Source organism: Adiantum capillus-veneris, chromosome 4, assembly GCF_014529385.1.
Source record: "Adiantum capillus-veneris isolate H3 chromosome 4, ASM1452938v2, whole genome shotgun sequence".
In the NCBI taxonomy this organism is placed as follows: domain Eukaryota; kingdom Viridiplantae; phylum Streptophyta; class Polypodiopsida; order Polypodiales; family Pteridaceae; genus Adiantum; species Adiantum capillus-veneris.
In genome coordinates, this window is record NC_140934.1 from 172538328 (window position 1) to 172560862 (window position 22535).

A 22535-nucleotide genomic window follows, 5' to 3' on the forward strand; every position below is an offset into this window, starting at 1 on the left:
AGGAATGATTGTTTGCGCTTTGCTCAAGATGAGTGCTCCAAACTGTGCTCAACGTTCCTTTTGTTCTTATGGAAGGGAGAGCCTTCCGTTCTTAATGAGAGAATGCTATGATCACAAACAAAGTGAATGGACACTGTGTGTGCAAGTGTATGAGACTGAGAGATAGAGAGAGAAGAGAGACACGACACCAGAGACGTTGTAAAACCCTCCTTCGAAGGCCCCACTCTCGTCGACGAGAGTGGTCTACTTATGATTGCACAATTTGGTACAAATGGGACTCATGCAAGTCTAGGCTATGTCGACGATGACGACGGTGATGACGAAGTCGACCTAAGGGCTGAAATCTGCAATCTTTCTACTGCTGTCCAAAAACGCTATGGAATGCATGGGACTCATGCAAGTCTAGGCTATGTCGACGATGACGACGGTGATGACGAAGTCGACCTAAGGGCTGAAATCTGCAATCTTTCTACAGCTGTCCAAAAACGCTATGGGCTGAAATCTGCGACTAGTCCAAAAACGCTGATTTGGGGCTGTTTTTCGGTGGGTCTTTGACGCTGAAAATCTGCAGGTTTAGGGCTGAAAACTGAGGTCTCTTAAGGCTGAAAACTGATGGTCTTACCAGGCTGAATCTGCTACTCTTTAGGGGATGATCTTGTGGTCTTTAATGATGAAAAACGCTGCATGCTGAATCTGCAAAGGGCTGAAATTGGGACCAAAAACGCTAGAGGCTGAAGTTCCCAAAAACGCTAGGCTAAGGTTTTCTGCTAGCGAGGATGCTGATGCAAAAACGCTATCTGCTGGGATCTTCTGGCGAGGACCTGCTGATGCAAAAACGCCAAGCTATGGTGCTGACTGGAAACGCTAGGTGAGGGAAGGTCTATGGCGATGGTTCTTGCTTCTTGCTTGAAGGAAAACCACCAAGGGTCTTGTTGGAGAAGTTGCCTGCTAAGCTTGGCTCCTGTTGTCTCTTCTGTCATTTAGTGCTAGTCTAGGTTTGCTTATATACAAACTTACTCAATTTACCCTACCTACTTTCCAACAAAAGTCACTTAAAAATAATAAGTAAAAAATGTCAAAAATAGGGAAAATAGGCTAAATGCACTGGAAAATTCTCCTGAAGGATTCTGATGGATTCTGATGGGAATGCTTATGATCATGTTGTGTGCAACCAGAGGATATGCATCTACACTAAGTGACTGGGCATGCACGGTCTACGAATAGACTCACAAAATGGCCAGATCACTTCTAAATCTAGACTGACTGGACTGATTGATCCCTGCTCCTGTTATAGCTTGTCCACGGACACATAGGGTTGGATGTGTCACGTGACAATGTTCCAATGCAGCAATTTCTTTCAAAAACCTGCTTACTTCATCAACGGTAGCTGGTGTGGTCTTTTGTGCATCTTGAATTTTGAACACGTTGGCTTACTCCCCCGGTGTTAGATCCAATGTTCTGCAATTGACAACAGCTATACTCTTGTCCATGAAACCGGACCGTGGGGCGGTGGACTTTGGCTTTCACCCGAAATTCCTTACTTTAGACACACACAGAGCACTTTGCAAAGGTAACTTGCAACGGGAATTAACACTTGAATACACACACGGCTCGGAACCTAGAATGCCCCGAGAACGCACCGACAACATGTAGGCCCCAAAATTGACGCCCCTTTCGATATTTCTTTATTCTTTAGGATGGTAAATTACAAAGAAGAGTCCTGGGAATCCTTTATCTGTATCAAGCTAGATACCACTTGTTTTGGCCAAATTTCAACAGCATAACAGCCCCAAAACTTGCGCGAAACCAATTCCCCTGCTGGAACTCTCTTTCACTGGCATAAACCCTCTGATTCCTGCCCAAAAACAGTAAATTCAGCACGCTGTATTTATTGGTTTTTGCCCTGTTTTCAGTCCCAAACAGTCCCCTAACTGTCCTCTGCCAGTGGGACACTATTCCCAATGGTTCTGGCATCCGTATGGCTAAAAAACAGTCAATTTTTTGCGCATACACAGCGCTGAATTTGCACCTATACGGTGAGGTTATGACCCTCACCGGTGCCTGCTTTGGAGTAGCAACTAGCTACCCCTATTCCTGCTCAAGGAGGCTCTTGCCTCAGCACAAAAGCATGAACCCACACAGCTGTATATCAGTCAAATGAAGAGCCTCTTGTGGGGCATCACATAACTGCTCGTAGGGGGGAGAGAGAGAGCAGTGTGTAGTGTGCAAGGCATCACTCCTAGCACCACACTGTACATGAGAGGGAAAGAAAGCACTCCATAGCTCTTAACCTGTGACAGGTTCTCAATGAAGCATCTCCCTAGCATAAATCGAGCGCCCCCTCTGCTGCCCTTGACCAGTAATGCATCTGTGAACAAATAGATGCAAAAAGGGGAAAATTTCCATGGCTGCCAAAACCTGCGTATCGCTGAAAACGCAGCAAAACAGCCTTATAAACACGCATCTGATGTCTTCCAATGCTGAAAATGAGCTCCTTGGACCTAGGCAAAGTCATGGAAAGCTCAAAAATGGAGAGAAATGGCTGAAAATCAGAGTTATCAACCTCCAAAACTGCTCCAAAGATTTAGTTACGAGTTTTGTTCTCCCAAACTTGGTAAATTGACCAAAAAGTGTCACTTGGCACTCATGCATGCAATTTCCCCGCATTGGGCTTCCTGCTTAAAAATCTCTCAACTGGTGCATCAGTTGACTTTGCAGCAGAGTAACAAAATGTTCCCCTTGTCATACCGGAGGTAATGACGTGAACACATTTCATGGCCCAAAATAGCAATTCCCTAATTTTTAGAAGATGCTTCCGTTGGGCTCCCACTGGTCTTCTGACCATCTATCCTCATTGGACCGCATCCAAAAGTACAATGTGGTCCAAATGTCGGATACTTTTTGTTGGTAGTCCCACCTTGACTTTATGCCTTTATTGAGTTCACTTCCTAGTATCCACCAACTTGCTAAGTGCAACGGGGGGACCTACATGATCTTGAACTGAGCCTAGACATCCTTTTACTTTACGAGTTCCAGTGGCGACCAACTTCCCGTCTGCGGGTGAAACTACCGTCCACATTGTCCATACAATGTCCGACCATTTGCAACTTCAAAAAGAGGGTCTCAAAAATAAAACAAAAATCACTGGAAAGAAACCAACAACTAAGGTTAGCAGTTACCACGTCCTCGTGACAGTCCGCCTAGTATGAGGCCAGTACTTGTGTGATCTGAGCATCAAATGGAAGTGCAACAACATCTACAACGACTTCTAAACCCCATAGCTTAAGCAAGTCTTGCTCTCTTTCTTGAAAAACGTACTTCGCTATTTTACTGTGTTGGACGACACTAATGGCTTCTACGAGAGATGCCTTTAAGCTTTCTGTTTCTGCTGTCATCGTGTTGAGTGTCTCTTGCATGTGTTGTGAGGTGGACTTTCTTCCCATACAAGATTTAGACGAGGATGTTTGGAGAGAAGACAACATACTTGTGGTTGTTGTTGTCAACGAGCCGTAAAGAGAGTATCGAGGCGTCTCAAGAATGGTTATTGTCGAAGGGGTTGATGTATGCAGAGACGGAGCAGTCGATTGTGAGCTCGAAGGGTTTTTTGCAGAACTACGCACGTAAAGTGCGGTTGAGTGAACCCTTCGCATAGTTATACGTAAACGCGCCATGAATGCTTCCCTCTCTGCCCGCCTCCGACTTCTATGCACCGATTGTGACGTGGCACACATACATTCGCTAGTCTGATTCATCATTATTGACAAGATTCTTTTTAAGATTTTCTCATTCATTTTCGTCATATGGCCATTATTTGGTATTGACGTCTCTAGTGCCTGTATCTCGATCTAGACCGGTCGAACTTCTCGAATCTGAGTTAAGTGTCGCTTAAGTTGTTGATTTGGTGCTAGTGTTGCCATCGGTTCTGGTACTGGCCTGACAAAGAACAAATCGAGTGGTTCTTCTTCCGTATCTAGTACGGGGTCAACTGGAAGCTCCTCTATTCTAGAATAGTATAGCCTAATTTTGGCCCCATTGTAGACTCCAGGCAACAGTAAACCCGACAAGTCTTTGAGTCTTACTATCCCATTGGAGAATACCCAATTCACTTCATAGTGTTCCGACCAAGCTATTTTTAAATTCGACTTCTTTGGTCCCAGTTTGGATTGATATAATAGTACCAGATCACCCCTCTGAAACTCTCTTACCTTAATTCTACAGTCGTGCCAATGTTTTCTCCATTGTTGGACAACTTCTTGTTCCAGCATAGCTCTTTGCCTAATTTCATCCAATTGCAACAACTCATCCAATCGTTGTTTCAAATTCTGATTGTAGTCCAATTCATACTCAATTGCCAGTCTTAGGCTGGGAATGACAAAATCTATTGGCACCACTGCTTTACTACCATAAACTAACTTAAATGCGTCATCCCAATAGTTACCTTATAAGCAGTGTGATATGCCCATAATGTCGTTTGAAGTTTTGTATCCCACTAATGCGGTTCTTTTTGCACAATTTAGTGAGAATGGTCTTGATAGGTTCTTCTTCGCCTGTTCTGAAATAATTCAACATTTATTGGTTCGTCTCTTAGAGATGTTTCTAAACAACCTTTTGTACTCATGGAAAGGAAATTAGCTCCACAATGTGTTTTCCTTGCCTTGTGAAAAATCTTGAATTCGAGTTCCATTAAAAACATCATCCATCTAATTAGCCTTCCTTGTATAATCACTTTGTTGATCAAAAACAATAAAGCCTGATGATTGACATAGAAGTAAAATAGCTTGCCCACTAGATAGTGTCTGAATTTAGAGGCATTGAATACCATTCCCAATGTCTCTCTTTCCGTAGTTGAATCACCTTGCTCAGTTGTACTGAACCTGCGATTGGCGAAGTAGATTGGATAGTTTGTCTTCCCATCACGCTGGCAGTATAGCCCCCTTCGCCATGCCAGAAGCATCAACATGCACATGAAAAATAACATCCCAGTTAGGCTGGCGAATGACTGGCTTCTTGCTAATCGCATCTTTTAGGCACTGGAAACTACGTTCACATTCCTCAATCCATATAGACTTGTTCCCTTTCTTTGTTAGTTCATATAGGGGTAATGCCTTGTACAGAAAGTCTCCACAAGTAGAAGTTTGGCAATTGCGCCTCACTTTAACATGGGGGGATGTCACGTGTGCATTGCACTTGCGCCACGTGCACAAGCTTTTGCTACAGTCTAGCGACAGTCTTAGCTTAGGACCTAGCTTGGCACCCTTGTGAGCCTCTAGAAGGACGTGCATGATCGGGCACGTCATAGTCGTATACCCTCACTTGCACAATTAAGTCACTTAAGTCATTTATTAATAAGTGAATTTGACATTACATTTATTGAAAGTAGGTAGGAAAATGGCTAAAAGACCTATAAAAGAAGTCCTTTGGGCACTAGAGAAGGCAGAAGAGGCAGAAGACAAAATAGTATTTGCAGCAATACCCAACAGTCGTCAGCGTTTTCAGCCAGCCTTGGCGTTTTCCCTCAACCTTTCCCACCAGCGTTTTTCAGCCCTAAGCACCCTGAATTCAGCGATCAACCCTTCCGAATCAGTAGCGTTTTTAGACAAGCCAACGAGACCAACGTTTTCAGTTTTTCAATCATCGTCGTCCTCGGCGATAGCAGATCAACCCACAGCTTCGTCGTCATCGTTGTCGTCGTCGTCATCGTCATCACAGTACCAAGCATCTCTAGCAGTACCCATTAGCACCTCAGTAGCACCGCAGCACGAGTACCCCTTGTCATCGTCGACGTCGTCATCGATGCAGTACCCCAGCATCTAGCACCCCTTGCGTTTTGGCGTGGCTCCTACCTCGCTCAACGTAGGGATCATCAGGACCTCCGTGTCCTTAGCACCCAAGTAACCTTCAGTACCCAAGTACCCGCAGTACCGAGTCCTTAGCCTCGCATTATCAAGCATCTACACAATATCCTTCAGTACCCAGCATCAATAGCACCAAGTACCCATTAGCATCTCAATATCTCTGCATTTAGCATCACTGTATCAGCATTTTGTGCAAGTAATAAAGCAAGTACTTGCTCTGGCAACAGAGCAAGGGGACCCTTGAGGGTGGTTGGGACCCGACATGCGGTGTCTCTCTCTCTCTCTCTCTCTCTCTCTCTCTCTCTCTCTCTCTCTCTCTCTCTCTCTCTCTCTCTCTCTGTGTGTGTGTGTGTGTGTGTGTGTGTGTGTGTGTGTGTGCGCGCGCGCGTGCGCGTCTCTCTCATTATTGTCTTTAGTTTCACTTTCTCCTTTCAAGTGAGGTAGCCTTTTGTTTGTGCAGTACAAAGCACGACTCGGGCGCCACATACTGGCTACTCGGGGAGAGGCCCGCCTTGCTGCAGTAGGTCAATAGCAAGAGGAGGGCCTCACAGTTGAGTTCCTGATAGACTTTTGGGAGAGTCACAATGTTCCAGTGGCTTGTCGCCCATCGAGCTACCGCAGTGGGGAGTTGGTTGATCTACAGTAGCCATCTGGCGGGTTGTGCCGTGTGTGACCACCCACTTAAGTCACAGAGGCATTGTCTATGGGATGCCACATGGCGCAGCAGATTTGGCTTTGTATTCTACCGTTGATGCCAGCCCTATCGTTAGATAGTCACTACACTTGGGATGCTACTCCTTGGTCCACCCTCACAGGCTTAACACTTCGTTTCGAGCTGTCCTCAACCAGCAGGATGATTGTGATACAAGAGGGCCGGCCTACACTCCAGCCTGTCACATAGCTTATGCCCCAGGAGTGGAGCAGTGATAAAGAGCTTTGTTGGGCTTATCTACAACTTGACTCTCTGGTTCAAGTGGAGAACCCGTTGCTTCCACATCTTCGAGGCCCGCCCCATCCCTCCAATACAGGCTATACGAGATATATGGCTAGAGTGATCCACACACTTCGAGGTCGGTTCGAGAGACTGCATGGAAGTTTCGACCATATCCGAGAGCGTTGCGAGGCATTCCTACGACTCTAGCGTCCAGGGCCTTTCTGCACCATGGTCCATGGGGCTCCTAAATGGCATTACAGGCCACCTGTGTGGTTGTTTCCTCCTCCCATATCCTGATTTAGCCATTATTGTACATATATCATTTTTTCATTGGGAGAGTCCCCCCTCATGCTAATGTAGCCCCCCTCTCATTGGGGTCATTTGTAGCCCAATGGACACTTTATTATATATACCTAAATGAATACAGGATGAGCCCAGATTCACCTTTGAATGTCACGTGCACATCTAACCCTATGTGTACGTGGACAAGCTACTTCATGGCAAGGGTTCAGTTCAGTTCAGTCAATCTAGATTAGGAAGTGTTCTGGCACTTTTGTGAGTCCGTTCGCACACCGTGCATGCCCAGACACTTAGAGTAGATGCATATCCTCTGGTTGCACACAGCATGACCATCAGATTACCATCAAAACCCATCAGGAGCATTTTTACAGTGCATAGACCTATTTTCCCTATTTTAGCCAATTTTCACTTATTATTTTTTAATTGACTTTTATTGGGAAACTGGATAGGGCAAAATGAGCAAGCATGCATATAAGGAAACCTAGTGCTAGCACTTTCTGGCAGAAAAGGCAGCAAGAACCAAGGTTCAACATGCACCTTCTCAGCAAGACTCCCCTCCATCAACAAACCTAGCATTTTGCAACTTGCAAATCCTAGCGTTTTTCCCCTGCAACAGCCCTAGTGTTTTTGCACAGCAGATCAGCCCCAGCAGTAGCAAAACAACACAGCACCTAGCGTTTTGGCATCAGATAGCAGAATCAGCCTAGCGTTTTGCAGATTCGTCGCGACAAGACCACAAGAGGCTTTGGCGTTTTCAGTTTTCAGCAGTCAGACACTGTAGTAGAAGTCCCGAACCTTGCATCTTTCAAAAGATAAACTTTGCCGAGCAAAAGCAACAATTCTGTGCGGGATTACCTTAAGAGATGGCCGAATACATCAACTCTCAATAGCCTGGTTCTATCACCGAAGTAATCCATCACACCATGGTTGCTTCACACATCAATTTCCATCAAGGGGCTAGACGGAATGTCAAGCCCATGGAAAACAAAGACAAAAATGATGCAAAGGGGAAAACCAATGCTCAAAATTCTTCCCAAGGCACTTCCAGATTAAAAGCTAAAGAAGAACCTCAAGACCCTCAAGCACCTCAAGAACTCAAGAACCAAGACCCACAAGAACCCAAGTTCCTCGTGAACTTAAGAAACCATGACTTCAGTGTATGGTCATCACCCGAAGCGGAACGGATACTTCGCATGGAGGTGATGAGCATGGAAGAGGCGAAGAAGAGTTTTCCCCACCACGAGGTTTTTCCGACCCTCCCCCTTTCCCATCTACGCCAAGGATTGCACTAACTCCTATGGAGACTTTCGACAAGATGATGATGGACAGGAAGTTAGAACGCGAAGCAAGAAGAGCAGAAAGAAAAGCAAAGTAGCCCGTGAACACGAAGAAAGCATGGCAACCATAGCCCATGAAAACGAAGAAAGAATGACAGCCATAAAGTGTGAGCACAACGAAAGGAAAGCCGCATTGTTCCGATTCTTTTCTAATGTGCAAGCGCAACTTAAAGACATTCAAGAGAAGGAGACTCTTTCAGTCTCGTCTTCTCCAAAGCATGACACACATGATTTGCATGATAATGTTAAGCATGATGATCAACATGATGATTTGCATGATCAAGATGTGATTACTCACAAGCATGATGATTTGCATGATCAAGGTGTGATTATTCACGAGCATAATGCTTTGCAACGGTTGTTCAAAAGGATGATAGTTTAGTTGATACTTTTTCTAGTTAAGCTAACCTCATTGCAAATTCGATCAATCACGACAAACCGATCTTGGATCTCGAGTCGAGGTCCAAAGAACCCCCACAGGAAGATTCGATCAATCACGAAGAATCGATCTTGGCTCTCGAGTCGAGGTCCAAAGAACCTCCACAGGAAGTATTATGTGTTCGAATGATTAGTCAGCACGCATTGTTCGAGTGTTTCATTCGTGATGTTTTCCTGTATTTTAATCACCGTCCTTATGTGATCCCTTTTCACAGGTATGACATATTGTACGATGAGCACGATTCACTCATGAATGAGCACGGATGTATGCCGATTACTCATGAAAAGATGAAATGTTTGCATTCAAGAAATTCACATTCCATGTCTCTTCCTTGGCATGACACATTATCAGAAAGAGCACAAGAAGGATTGAGCATCAAGCATGGGCATTTCCATTGTGTTTTGTCACAGTTGATTGATTTAGATCAGAAAATCAAGATTCGACCCCATTGTTTGCATGTGTTTGATGAACGGTTTGGCACTCCGTTTATATGTTCATCTACATTACATGCACAGTCTTTGAAGAAGACTAGTATTTTTCCAGTCACTTTACATGGAATGGGTATGTTCATATTTTTGTGTTAGCAGTGGTTTCAGGAATTTTCATCCTCTGAGATTCTTGAAGAAGGTATACGTATGACTCTAGACGAAATTGAAGCATCGACGGAGCCACAAAAGACTCTCGCTTTCGGCGCGGCCCAAAGAGGCAAGCGTTGCAGACCTTTATGAAGTTCAAGTATCGCATACCCACACATCAAAGTGGGCCGGCGAAGAGTCCTTCCCAGGATTCCAAACGCAATTGGCGATCTCCCTCGACGCCATACAGTTCGCTACCAGTACCTCACTTTGAAAAGGAAAGGATGTCACTGTCACGTGACACATCCAACCCTATGTGTTCGTGGACAAGCTACAGCATGATCAAGGTTCAGTCAATCCAGTCAGTCTAGATTAGAAGTAATCTGGCACTTTTGTGAGTCTATTCGTAGACCGTGCATGCCCAGTCACTTGGTATAGATGCATATCCTCTAGTTGCACACATCATGATCATAAGCATTCCCATCAGAATCATTCAGGGAATTTTTCCGATGATTTTAGCCTATTTTCCCTATTTTTGACATTTTTCACTTATTGATTTAAGTGACTTTCCAACAAAAGTAGGTAGGGCAATTTGGGTAAGAAAATATATAAGCAAACCAAAGCTAGCACTAAATGGCAGAAGAGGCAACAGGAGCACATGCTCAACAGGCACCTTCTCAGCAGAACCTCCCCAAGAGACCTAGCGTTTTTGCTCCACAGCAACAGCCTAGCGTTTTTGGACCAAATCAGCCACCAACGATTTGCACTTGCAGATTCCGACAACAGTAGGACATTAGATAAGCCTAGCGTTTTGCATTTGCAAGACAACCGGCATCAAAATTGCAGATTTTCAGCCCTAGCGTTTTTGCATTTGCAACCAACCCTAGCGTTTTGCAGATTCTCTGCGACGGAAAGTCAAGGAACATCAACGTTTTCAGTTTTTAGCAGTTAGTACCCGCAGATCAAGTCCCAAACCTCGTAGATCTCACCTTCCCGCAGCAGTTCCTCACCTCACGGTCAGTTTCCGCCAAGTTTACGATTTCAGCCCGAAAAAAGCCGATTTCAGCATCTGCGTTTTCAACGCGTCGTCGTCGCATCGTCGCCATCGACATCGTCATCGACATAGAGTCAAAATTCAGCAGATACAAGATTTGCAGATTTCAGCCCATAGCGTTTTTGGACAGCAGTAGAAAGATTGCAGATTTCAGCCCATAGGTCAACTTCGTCATCACTGTCGTCATCGTCGACATAGCCTAGACTTGCATCAGTCTCATGCATCACCATTGTACCAGATTGTGCAATCATAAGTAGACCACTCTCGCCGATGAGAGTGGGGCCTTCGGAGGAGGGTTTTACGTCTCTGGTGTCGTATCTTTCTTCTCTCTCTATCTCTCAGTCTCATACACTTGCACGCACAGTGTCCATTCACTTTGTTTGTGATCATAGCATTCTCTTATTAAGAACGGAAGGCTCTACCTTCCATAAGAACAAAAAGAACCTTGAGCACTGTTCGGAGCACTTATCTTGAGCAAAGCGCAAACATTCATTCCGCAGCCCGCTGCACCTAACAGTCACGTGCACATCTAACGCTACGTGTACGTGGACAAGCTACTTCTGTAAGGTGCAGCGGAAGTGAATGTTGAACTTTGCTCAAATGAGTGCTCCAAACTGTGCTCAAGGGTTCCTTTTACTTACGAAAGGGAGAGCCTTCCGTTCCTTTAATGAGAGAGTGCAATGGACACAAACAAAGTGGTTGAACACTGTGAATGAAGGTGCATGAGACTGAGAGATAGAGAGAGAAGAATACGACACCAAAATGTTGTCAAACCCTCCTCCGAAGGCCCCAATCTCTATGGCGAGAGTGGTCTACTATTGATTGCACAAATCTCTACAATGCTTGGACTTGCCAACGATGTCGATGACGATGAGGACGACGACGAGATGGGCTGAAATCTGAGAATGCTAAGGGCTGAAATCTGCAAATCTTTATCTGCTGAATTCTAACTCTATGTCAATGACGATGTCGATGACGGCGGTACGACGACGACGCGCTGAAACTGTGAACTTTGAGGGACCGGGCTGAAACTGTGAACTTTGAGGGATCTGATCGTGCGGCGAGGATCTGCTGAAGGTGAGATCTGCGAGGTTCGAGGGTTCTACTACGGGTACTGACTGCTGAAAACTAAAAACACTAATGCTATCATGAAGATTTGCAAAAACGTTGGACTGCCAGGCTGATGCAAAAACACTAGGGCTGATTTCTGTCTTCTGCTGCTACCGGTGGCCTTGCAATGCAAAACGCTAGGCTGATCTGTTGTGGTTCTGTCGCCAGGCTGATGCAAAACGCTAGGCTGATATGTTGTGGTTCTGTCGCCAGGCTGATCTGGGTAATTGTCCAAAAAACGCTAGCTCTTATGCTGTGGAGCAAAAAAGCTAGAGGTCTTTGGGGTCTTGCTAAGAAGTTGCATGTTGAGCGAGTGCTCATGCTACCTCTTCTGCTAGAAAGTGCTAGCGCTAGGTTTGCTTATATACAAACTTAGCAAAATTGCCCTACCTACTTTCCAACAAAAGTCACTTAAAAATAATAAGTGAAAAATGTCAAAAATAGGTTTATGCACTGTAAAATATGCTACTGATGGGATCTGACTGGAATCTAATGGTCATGCTGAGTGCAACCAGAGGATATGCATCTAATCTAAGTCTCTCAAGATGCACAGTCTACGAACAGACTCACAAAAGTGCCAGATCACTTCCTATTCTAGACTGACTTAACTGAACTGTCCACTGTCCACGGACACATAGGGTTGCATGTGTCACATGACATCCCCTCCTTTTCAAAGTGAGGTACTGGTACCGAACTGTATGGCATCGAGGGAGATCGCCAACAAAATCCGAAATCCTCGAAAGGACTCTTCGCCGGCCCACTCTCATGCATGGATCGTGCAATACTTGAACTTCATAAAGGTCTGCAACGCTTGCTTCTTTGGGCCGCATCGAAAGCGACACAGTCTGTTGTGGCTCCTTCAATGCTTCAACTTCGTCTAGAGTCATGCTTCTTCCTTCTTCAAGAATCTCCATGGGTGAAAATTCCTGAAACCACTTCCAACACAAAAACATAAGTATACCTATTCCATGTAAAGTGACTGAAAAAAATCTCGTCTTTTCTAAAGACTGTGCATGCAATGTAGATGAACAAAGAGACGGAGTGCCAAACCGTTTACCACACACACACAAACAATGAGATCGAATCTTTTCGTTCTGATCTAAATCAATCAACTGTGGCAATTCGCAATGGAAATGCCTATGCTTGATGCTCAATCCTTCTTGTGCTCTTTCTATGACTGTCGTGCCAAGGAAGAGACATGGAATGTGACTTCCTTGAATGCATACTTTTCAGCTTTTCATGAATAATCCACATCCATCCGTGCTCATTCATGAGTGAAACATGCTCAACGTACAATATGTCATGCCTAGGAAAAGGGATCACATAAAGACGTTGACTAAAATACAGGAAACGATCACGAATGAAACACTCGATCACTGCGTGCTGACTAATCACTCGAACACATAATACTTCCTGTGAGAGTTCTTTGGACCTAGGCTCGAGAGCCAAGATCGGTTCTTCATGATTGATCGAATCTTCCTATGGGGGTTCTGTGGACCTCGCCTCGAGAGCCAAGATCGGTTCTTCGTGATTGATCAAATCTGCAATGAGGTTAGCTTCACTAGAGAAAGTATCAACTAACACATCATCCTTGTGAACAATCACGTCTAGATCATGCAAATCATCATGCTCGTGAGAAATCACATCTTGATCATCATACAAATCATCATGCTTGTCATTATCATTCAAATCATCATGCTTATCATTGTCATTCAAATCATCATGCTTACCATAATCATGCAACTTATCATGCTTATCATCATGCAAATCATGTGTATCATGCTTGGGAGAAGAAAAGACTGAGAGAGTCTCCTTTCCCCGAATCTCTTCAATCTTCGCCTGCACATTAGAAATGAGAGAGAAAGAATGAACAACGTTCTTGCGATCCAATTCTCTTTTCTTTCGGCGTACTTGCGATCAAATTCTTTGGCATCCAAGCATAATCGCTCGCGCTCACGCTCCATGGCTGCCATTCTTGCTTCATGCCACGTTGTCATCATGTCATCATCGTCTTACACCAAGCTTCCATAGGATCTGGTGCAATCCTTGGCGTAGATAGGGAAGGGGGAGGGTCAAAAAAACCTCCTGGTGGGGAAAATTCTTCTTCACCTCTCTCATGCTCATCACCTCCAAGCGAAGTATCCATTCTGCTTGGAGTGATGACCATCCACTAAAGTCGAGGGTTCTTGTGGGTTCTTGTGGTCTTGGGTTCTTAAGTTCAGGAGGAACTTGGGTTCTTGGGGGTCTTGGTTCTTGAGGGTCTTGAGGTTCTTGCGGTTCTTGAGAGTCTTGAGGTTCTTGCGGTTCTTCTCTCGCTTGCAATCTGTGTTAGAGAAGGATCTTCTCTTCACCCGAGTTCTTCTCTTTTCCGCGGGCGCACCCCTTGGCGGCCTTGCGCTCACACCAAGGTTGCTTTTTCCCACCTCAGGTCGATTGGCCGGCCGCTAAGTGCACGGTCCGCTCTCAATGAGTGAAAAGAGGCACAAGGGGAGGCTGGACAAACCCTTCTTTCTTGGGTTTCCTGTCACTCTTAAAAAACACGATTAGAAATCGACACACCCAAGAAGTCTTGGGTTACGTGCGACCTCAACAAGCAAAAAAAATTCTTGTGATTCTTGTGGTTCTTTCCTTGAGTGATACAGAACACTGCCAAAGCTCTCATACCAATGTAAGGTGCAACGGAAGTGAAGTTGAACTTTGCTCAAGATGAGTGCTCCGAACTGTGCTCAAGGGTTCCTTTTACTTACGGAAGGGAAAGCCTTCCGTTCCTTTAGTGAGAGAGTGCAATGGACACAAACAAAGTGGATGAACACTGTGAATAAAGGTGCATGCGACTGAGAGATAGAGAGAGAAGAATACGACACCAAAATGTTGTCAAACCCTCTTCTGAAGGCCCCACTCTCTCTGGCGAGAGCAGTCTACTATTGATTGCACAAATCTCTACAATGCTTGGACTTGCCGACGATGTCGACGACGATGAGGATGACGACAAGACGAGCTGAAATCTGAGAATGCTAAGGGCTAAAATCTGCAAATCTTTATCTGTTGAATTCTGACTCTATGTCGGTGACGATGTCAATGACGACGGTACGACGACGACGCGCTGAAAACGCAGATGCTGAAATCTGCATTTTCCGGGCTGAAATTGCGAACTTTGCGAGATCTGACCGTGCGGCGAGGATCTGTGCAGGAAGGTGAGATCTGCGAGGTTCGGGGGTTCTACTGCGGGTACTGACTGCTGAAAACTGAAAACGCTAATGCTTCTGAGGATTCTATCGCGAAGATCTGCAAAAACGCTGGACTGCCATGCTGATGCAAAAACGCTAGGGCTGGTTTCTGTCTTCTGCTGCTGCCGGTGGCCTTGCAATGCAAAACGCTAGGCTGATCTGTTGTGGTTCTGTCGCGAGGCTGATGCAGAAGTAAAACGCTGGCTGATTTGGGTAATTTGTCCAAAAAACGCTAGCTCTTATATTGTGGAGCAAAGACGCTAGAGGCTTTGGGGTCCTGTTGAGAAGTTGCATGTTGAGCAAGTGCTCCTGCTGCCTCTTCTGCCAGAAAGTGCTAGCGCTAGGTTTGCTTATATACAAACTTAGCAAAACTACCCTACCTACTTTCCAACAAAAGTCACTTAAATATAATAAGTGAAGAATGTCAAAAATAGGGAAAATAGGTCTATGCACTGTAAAATATGCTACTGATGGGATTTGACTGGAATCTGATGTTCATGTTGTGTGCAACCAGAGGATATGCATCTAATCTAAGTGTCTGGACATGCATAGTCTGCGAACATGCATGTCTGCGAACAGACTCACAAAAGTGCCAGATCACTTCTATTCTAGACTAACTTGACTGAACTGAACCCTCGTCATTCTGTAGCCTAGATTAGGAAGTGTTCTGACACTTTTGTGAGTCAGTACACAAACCGTACATGTCCAGACACTTAGAGTAGATGCATATCCTCTAGTTGCACACAGCACGACCATCAGATTACCATCAGAACCCATCAGGAGCATTTTTACAATGCATAGATCTATTTTCCCTATTTTAGCCAATTTTCACTTATTATTTTTAAGTGACTTTTGTTGGGAAATTGGGTAGGGCAAATGAGCAAGCATGTATATAAGGAAACCTAGCGCTAGCACTTTCTGGCAGAAGAGGCAGCAGGAACCAAGGTTCAACACGTACCTTCTCAGCAAGACTCCCCCCCATCAACAAACCTAGCGTTTTGTAACTTGCAAAGCCTAGCATTTTTCCCCTACAACAGTCCTGGCGTTTTTGCACAACACATCAGCTCGGGCACTAGCAGAACAGCACAACACCTAGCGTTTTAGCATCAGATAGCAGAATCAACCTAGCATTTTTACATCAGCATGAGCCCCTAGCGTTTTGCAGATTCGTCGCGACAAGACCACAAGAGGCTTTAGTGTTTTCAGTTTCTAGCAATCAGACACCACAGTAGAAGTCCCGAACCTCGCAAATCTCACCTTCCCGCAGCAGATCCTCGCCGCACGATCAGATCCAGCATAGTTTGCAGATTCAGTCCGGAAAACGCAGATTTCAGCATCTGCATTTTCAACGCATCGTCGTTGCATCAACGTCACTGACATAGAGTCAAAATTCAGCAGATAAAGATTTGCAGTGTCAAGTGACACATCCAACCCTATGTGTCCGTGGACAAGCTACAGCATAATAGGGTTCAGTCAGTCAAGTCAGTCTAGATTAGAAGTGATCTCACACTTCTGTGAGTCTATTCGTAGACCGTGCATGCCCAGTCACTAGGTATAGATGCATATCCTATGGTTGCACACAGCATGATCATTAGTATTCCCATCAGAATCCAGTAGAATCAGTTAGGGGATTTTTCCAGTGCATTTAGCCTAGTTTCCCTATTTTTGACATTTTTCACTTATTAATTTAAGTGACTTTCCAACAAAAGTAGGTAGGGCAATTTGGGTAAGAAAATATATAGGCAAACCAAAGTTAGCACTATTTGGCAGAAGAGGCAACAGGAGCCAAGCTTAGCAAGCAACTTCTCAGCAAGACCAAGCCTTGGTGGATTCCCTCCAAGCAACAGATTCCTCCCATCCTAGCGTTTCTTCATCAGCATTGCCTGGCGTTTTTGCACTAGCACATCATCGCCATATCCCCCAGTGTCTAGCATTTTTGCATCAACAAGGATCACCAGCAGAAGACCCCAACCTACCTAGCGTTTTTTATTATCATCAACCTAGCGTTTTTTACAGAAGCAGCGTGGCGTTTTCAGCCCCCTAAAGAAGCAACAAGATCAGCCCCTGAACAGTAGCAAATTCAGCCCGGAAAGACCATCAGTTTTCAGCCTTGAAGAACCTCAGTTTTCAGCCCTAAACTTGCAGATTTTCAGTGTCAAAGACCCACAGAAAACAGCCCCCAAATAAGCGTTTTGGACTAGTCCAAGATTTTCAGCCATAGCGTTTTTGTGGACAGCAATTAGAAGATTGCAGAATTCAGCCCTTAGGTCATCGTCGTCGTCCCCGTCATCGTCACCGACATAATCACAAGTTGCATCAGTTTCCATGCATCATCATTGTACCACTTTGTGCAATCAATAGTAGACCACTCTCGCCGACGAGAGTGGGACCTTCGAAGAAGGGTTTTACGTCGTCTCTGGTGTCGTATCTCTCTTCTCTCTCTATCTCTCAGTCTCATACACTTGCACGCACGTTGTCCATTCACTTTGTTTGTGATCATAGCATTCTCTCACTAAGAACGGAAGGCTCTACCTTCCATAAGAACAAAAGAAACCTTGAGCACGGTTCGGAGCACATCTTTAGCAAAGCGCAAACATTCATTCCGCTGCACCTAACATGCAAATTTCAGCCATTAGCGTTTTCAGTTTTCAGCCCATCTCATCGTCGGCAAGTCCAAAGCATTGTAGAGATTTGTGCAATCCATAGTAGACCGCTCTCGCCATAGAGAATGGGGCCTTCGGAGGAGGGTTTGACAACATTCTGGTGTCGTATTCTTCTCTCTCTATCTCTCAATCTCCGCACCTTCATTCACAATGTTCACCACTTTGTTTGTGTCCATTGCACTCTCTCACTAAAGGAACGGAAGGCTCTCCCTTCCGTAAGTAAAAGGAACCCTTGAGCACAATTTGGAGCACTCATCTTGAGCAAAGCTCAACATTCACTTCCGCTGCACGTTACGTTGAAGGAAAGTGCAAGGTATAAACCCGTGGTAGTCACCCACAAGACAATATAACCATCAGCTCCATCAAGCATAGTATTGACTTAATACCACGACATCCCCACTAGCGTCACCAGTGCCCAATAGTGGGTGTAGAACTAGGTACTAACATATGCTCCCAAATACAACACACACCACACGTGCACACACATGAGCATACATCAACACAAAGTTCAGTGTACTGAGTTTCTGTCAAGACTCCGGAGATCAAGGGCAGACTCAGCCATAATGAAGCCTAGCACTAAAAGAAGCATCAAATCGGAAGAATTAGCAAGAAAATGAGGTAGTTAACTATTAGATAGGATCTTTTTCTTGGAGGGGAAAAAATTTGTGTGCGCGAGGGTAGTGGTTAGGCAATTGGCCTGGGATGGGGGCATCGTGAGTTCAAGCTCAACCATTTATTTTCCCCCAAGGGATCAAAAGCTCCACAATCAACACCAATTTGGACCATAGATACCCTCTAAAAAGGAGGTGTCCAAGTGTGGTGGCTCTCCCCTCATTTCTAGATTGAGTCCGGGACCATAGATCCCCTCCAAAAAGGTGGTGTCCAATAGTGTTGTGGCTCTATTGTGGCTATCCCATTATTTGCACGATGAGGCCCTCCAATCAACCATTATGCAATTTTGAATACTTTCCATAAACATCCCTTCAACTGCTAAACCAAAGATGGGTCCCTCCAATCAAACCTAATCAAATCAGCTGGACTCTTTGCACATAGAAATCTATTCAACTTCTAAAAGACAAGCTATGTGATCTCAAGGTTCTCCACTAGTATAGAGGTGATGTAGCACACTTAAAAGTGCAATGTTTAAACAGCCATACACGTCCTATAACGGATTGAGCCTAAACATCTCTTTTCTTCCTGGCATGATTGTAACATTCACAAGCAACTTAAAGCTTCATCCGAAAGCTGGAATTACTACATGATTTTACAAGGTGTTTGCTCAAGCCTCAACCTAAAGCTAGAAATACTGCATGATTTATGAAGTGCTTGTTCATAGTTTTTGGACAAGAATTCGAGTACATTGTAAAGAAAAAGAAATGCAAGAAAGCTTGAATGTTGAAATCTACCTGTTTGCCATGTGATGTTGGACAAAGTTTGATTGAGCGATGCAGTGACCACTACAGCTTGATTTGAAAGAATTGTTCCTTGGACGCTGTCCAAAACTGCTACAAAGAACGCTGCTTCTGCCTCAAAGAATGTCCCAAATGACGCCTCAGGGCTTGCAGCAAAGTCAAAGAGGATTTGATAGGAGAGGCCAAACTGAGAAGGGAAGGAGGTGGTGATGGAGCCAGGGGAATCGCCATTGAGGTCAAGGACGTTGGAGAGGCGCTCGTCGGAGGGGATGTAGTGGCCCTTGCTGTACTTGATGCTGCCAGAGTTGACAAACCATTGGGGGATGGCAGCGGAGGGGGTTTGGAGGACAATGAAGCCGTCGAGGGAGAGCTGGGTGAAATTGAAAGTGGTGCCATAGTCGAAGCCGCCGTTGGAGAGGAGGTCTAGCAAAGAGACCTTGACATCGTCGAGGAGGAGGCCATATTTGGCAGGGGTGGAGCTGGCAAACTCGATGTAGGTGTTTTTGTTGGTGCCGAAGAAGGAGAGGTTGAAGGTGCGCCATAGTAAGTAAGAGCGCGAGAAGGAGGAGCTGGAGAGCAGGGGTGGCACTGCCAGAGACACAGGAAGGCGGCCCTTTCTGAAAAGGGTCACATTGAGGGAACAGGAGGCGGGCCCGCCATCAGGGTTCACAGCCACGCTGAAGGTGAGGTTGTATTGGGCACCCTGGCGGGGGGGCGCCAGCAGAGGCATGCTGCGCAGCGTCCCTGCTGCCCCCGTCGCCGCCGAGTTCAGATGCACGCAGAAGGAGCTTGCTGCTGACGCCGACACATAGTCCACATTGCTCAACACTTCCACTCCGCCCCGCACCACGCACCAGCCAGGCACTGCACCCACTGCTGCTGCGGTGCCTGCCTGCACATCCAGCTTCGTCATGCCCTTGCCCTCCCATCTGTTCTTGCTGCCCTTCCCCAGCGTGAATCCCATCCTCTCGAAATTTCCATTGTCTACAAGATTTACAGGATCGCCCTTCACCTGCACCACGTCCACTGAGCCGTACCAGCAGCAGTGCAGTGTTACGACAAACACGCCCAACAGCACAGTGCCGAAATACCGCTCCCGCATTCCCTACCACACGCTATGTGTTGTCCAGGAGGGAGTTTCCCGGTTCGGTTACAATTGCGAAGAGAAATTTGAACGGTTCGGTTACAATTGCGAAGAGAAATTTGAACGTTGTATCTAAGGCACGTGTCACACACAGACGGAGAGGCCGGAAAAGAATTTGATGGGGAAATTACCAAAATACCCGTCTAATTTGAGGAAATTCCCAAAATACCCCTCAAATTTCAAAAATTCCCAAAATGCCCCCGATATTTTGTCATAAATTCCTAAAATTCCCTTCAAATTTTCCAAAATTCCCAAAATACCTCTGATGGTGAGACTAAATTTCTCGAAAAATAAATTTTTATGTAAGTCTTCACAAGAAGAGTGATTGTCTATTGTACAAGATGCTAAAACTACAATTTGAGTTGGTTAAGTAGGCTTTGGAGATGAATTGCTTCATTATTTTTAGACATAATTGCCTTTTTTGCGATGGTAACAGGTGACATATTACATGCTGAGCACTCAAAAACGGATCTCAATTGTCAAAAACGAATGAAGATTAGAAAATCTTGTTGTTGACCGTTGGGTCAACAACACAACATAACTCAAGTTTCATACCAAAGCCTTATCTTTTGCGAGTTATGAAATATTGCGGATTATGGCTATAAATGTCATTTGTAATGAGTAGTTATTCTAGTTTCAGAAGCCGGGGTGCAATGGCACTTCCAGATTGTAAATACAAAGCCATTTGACCCTTTCAACCCCATTTTTTGTTAAACCTAAGGTAGCCTTAGTACATAAGGTACCTATGTCATTTTGTAAAGAGGACTTTTTTCATAATCAAACTTTAGCATTGCCGTCTACTGTGTGTGAGAGAGAAAGAGAGTGAGAGTGAGCTTCATCCTCTCGCTACGCCCGGCTCGCTCAACGCATTGGAGATCCGACTGCACCATTGTTGTAGGCTCGAGGAGAGCTACGCGACAACGCCAAGCATTCCACGCGAGACGAAGCGCACACATCGACGCATCTACGAGCTATTTGTGGCCGTAAGTGTATCAAACGATGTATGTTTTCTGCGTGCTAGTAGTCTATAGAATCGTGGAGACGTAAGCTACGCATAGGTACTCATAAATTTCAGTTTCGGGCACTTTCAAATTTCAGCTCTGTCATCCTACGCGTTTTTCGTAGATGGGTTTAGAGTGAGGATTTTGAGTGTAGAAGCTTAGGGACAGGTGTATCCTAGTGAGGGGATGGTGTTCCTTAAGTTTCGTAGGAATCTGGCATGATTAAGTGAGTTACCTTTCGTATGTGTGTATGTGGCTAGGTGGTGTAGTTGAGAGCAGTGAGGTTCTTGATTGTGGTTTAGTTGGCCTTCCTGAGTGTTGTATGTGTAGGACGGTCTCAGCCTGACAAGCTTAAGAGATTTCCTCTGTGTGCCTATCATGTCATCTGTGTCCTCGATTGACATTATGTTGATCTAGGTAGTGTTTGCATGCACTTCATGGGTGTGTGAGTCGCTTCCCGTCCAACATTGGCGCCGCTGCCGGGGACACAAGGACCTAAGTAGGTTTCCTACTAACACTAGTGTGATGGTTGCTTGATTTAGTTTCGGCTAAAGAAAGCGTTTTTCTTAAGTGGATCCGGAAGAGGATATTCCGCGATCAAGTGGATAGCCAGGAAGCGTGTGTCTTGCCGAGGGTCTGCGACTAAATAGGTTTAGTTAGGATCAATGGATTAGAGTAGTTGTTGGTGGTCGAGTGATTTGTGAGGTGATAAAAGCATTTACTAGTCCGTGTGTGGCAGTGAAGTGTTTTTCTACTCATAGATGCAAAACCCCATATGATTTGTAGGAGTAGCTTTAGGTAAGTGATCCGATTCTGATCTAGAGCTATTCATCACTAAATTATTTGCTAAAGTGCTTGATTGCATTTGAAATCACGGAAAAGTGTGCTTTTGTGGGTAAAAATGCATTAAACAAGATTTTGTGGATATTTTGTATGACTGACTGATGTTGTGCATATAAAGGGGCATTTGCAAGGGTTCTGTGAAGAAAACCTGCAATTCTGTAAACATAGACATCCTACGCGTAGGATGTCTCAAGGGGGTTCTGGAGACCAAATTTGAAAATTCTGACTGCACTAGTGGGTTCAGAGGGTAGGTTTTACCCTATTTTCATATTGACTTGGGTGTTTTTCCCTATTTTTGTTGACCAAAAGCCAAAAGGCGGAGTCAGAAAACGTAAAATTTCAGAAAAGGCTTTAATTGAGTGATTTTTGCATGTTTTTGCAATTGTGAAGCATACTTGCACTTGCTGAGAGCATAAGGAAGCATCAGGGACACTTCAGTCTCAAAAAATCAGTAGTAGACATCCTACGCGTAGGATGTCTACAGGGTGATCTGGTGGAAATTCTGAAAATCTGAGGTTGCCAGTGTGTTCAAAAGGTAGGTTTTACCCTATTTTCACCTGGAAAGTGAAAATTTGACCAAATTTTGACAGATCAAAGCCAAAAGACGAGAATTGCCAGACATCCTACCCAAATTGTGTCCA

The 22535-nt window shown here is 45.0% G+C and overlaps 1 protein-coding gene across 2 annotated transcripts in view; it reads right to left on the reverse strand.

The window, feature by feature from the left end:
• LOC147460367 (uncharacterized) overlaps nucleotides 1-20043 on the reverse strand; it is a 31564-nt gene extending 11521 nt beyond the window's left edge. The window contains exon 1 of one of the 2 annotated variants that reach the window (XM_086511449.1): nucleotides 18901-20043. In XM_086511449.1, the coding sequence (XP_086367575.1) occupies nucleotides 18901-20008 (1108 nt within the window). In that variant the 5' untranslated portion in view covers nucleotides 20009-20043. The remainder of the gene's footprint in view (nucleotides 1-18900) is intronic. The other variant, XM_086511450.1, reaches the window with a different exon arrangement.
• Nucleotides 20044-22535: the final 2492 nt, after the last annotated feature.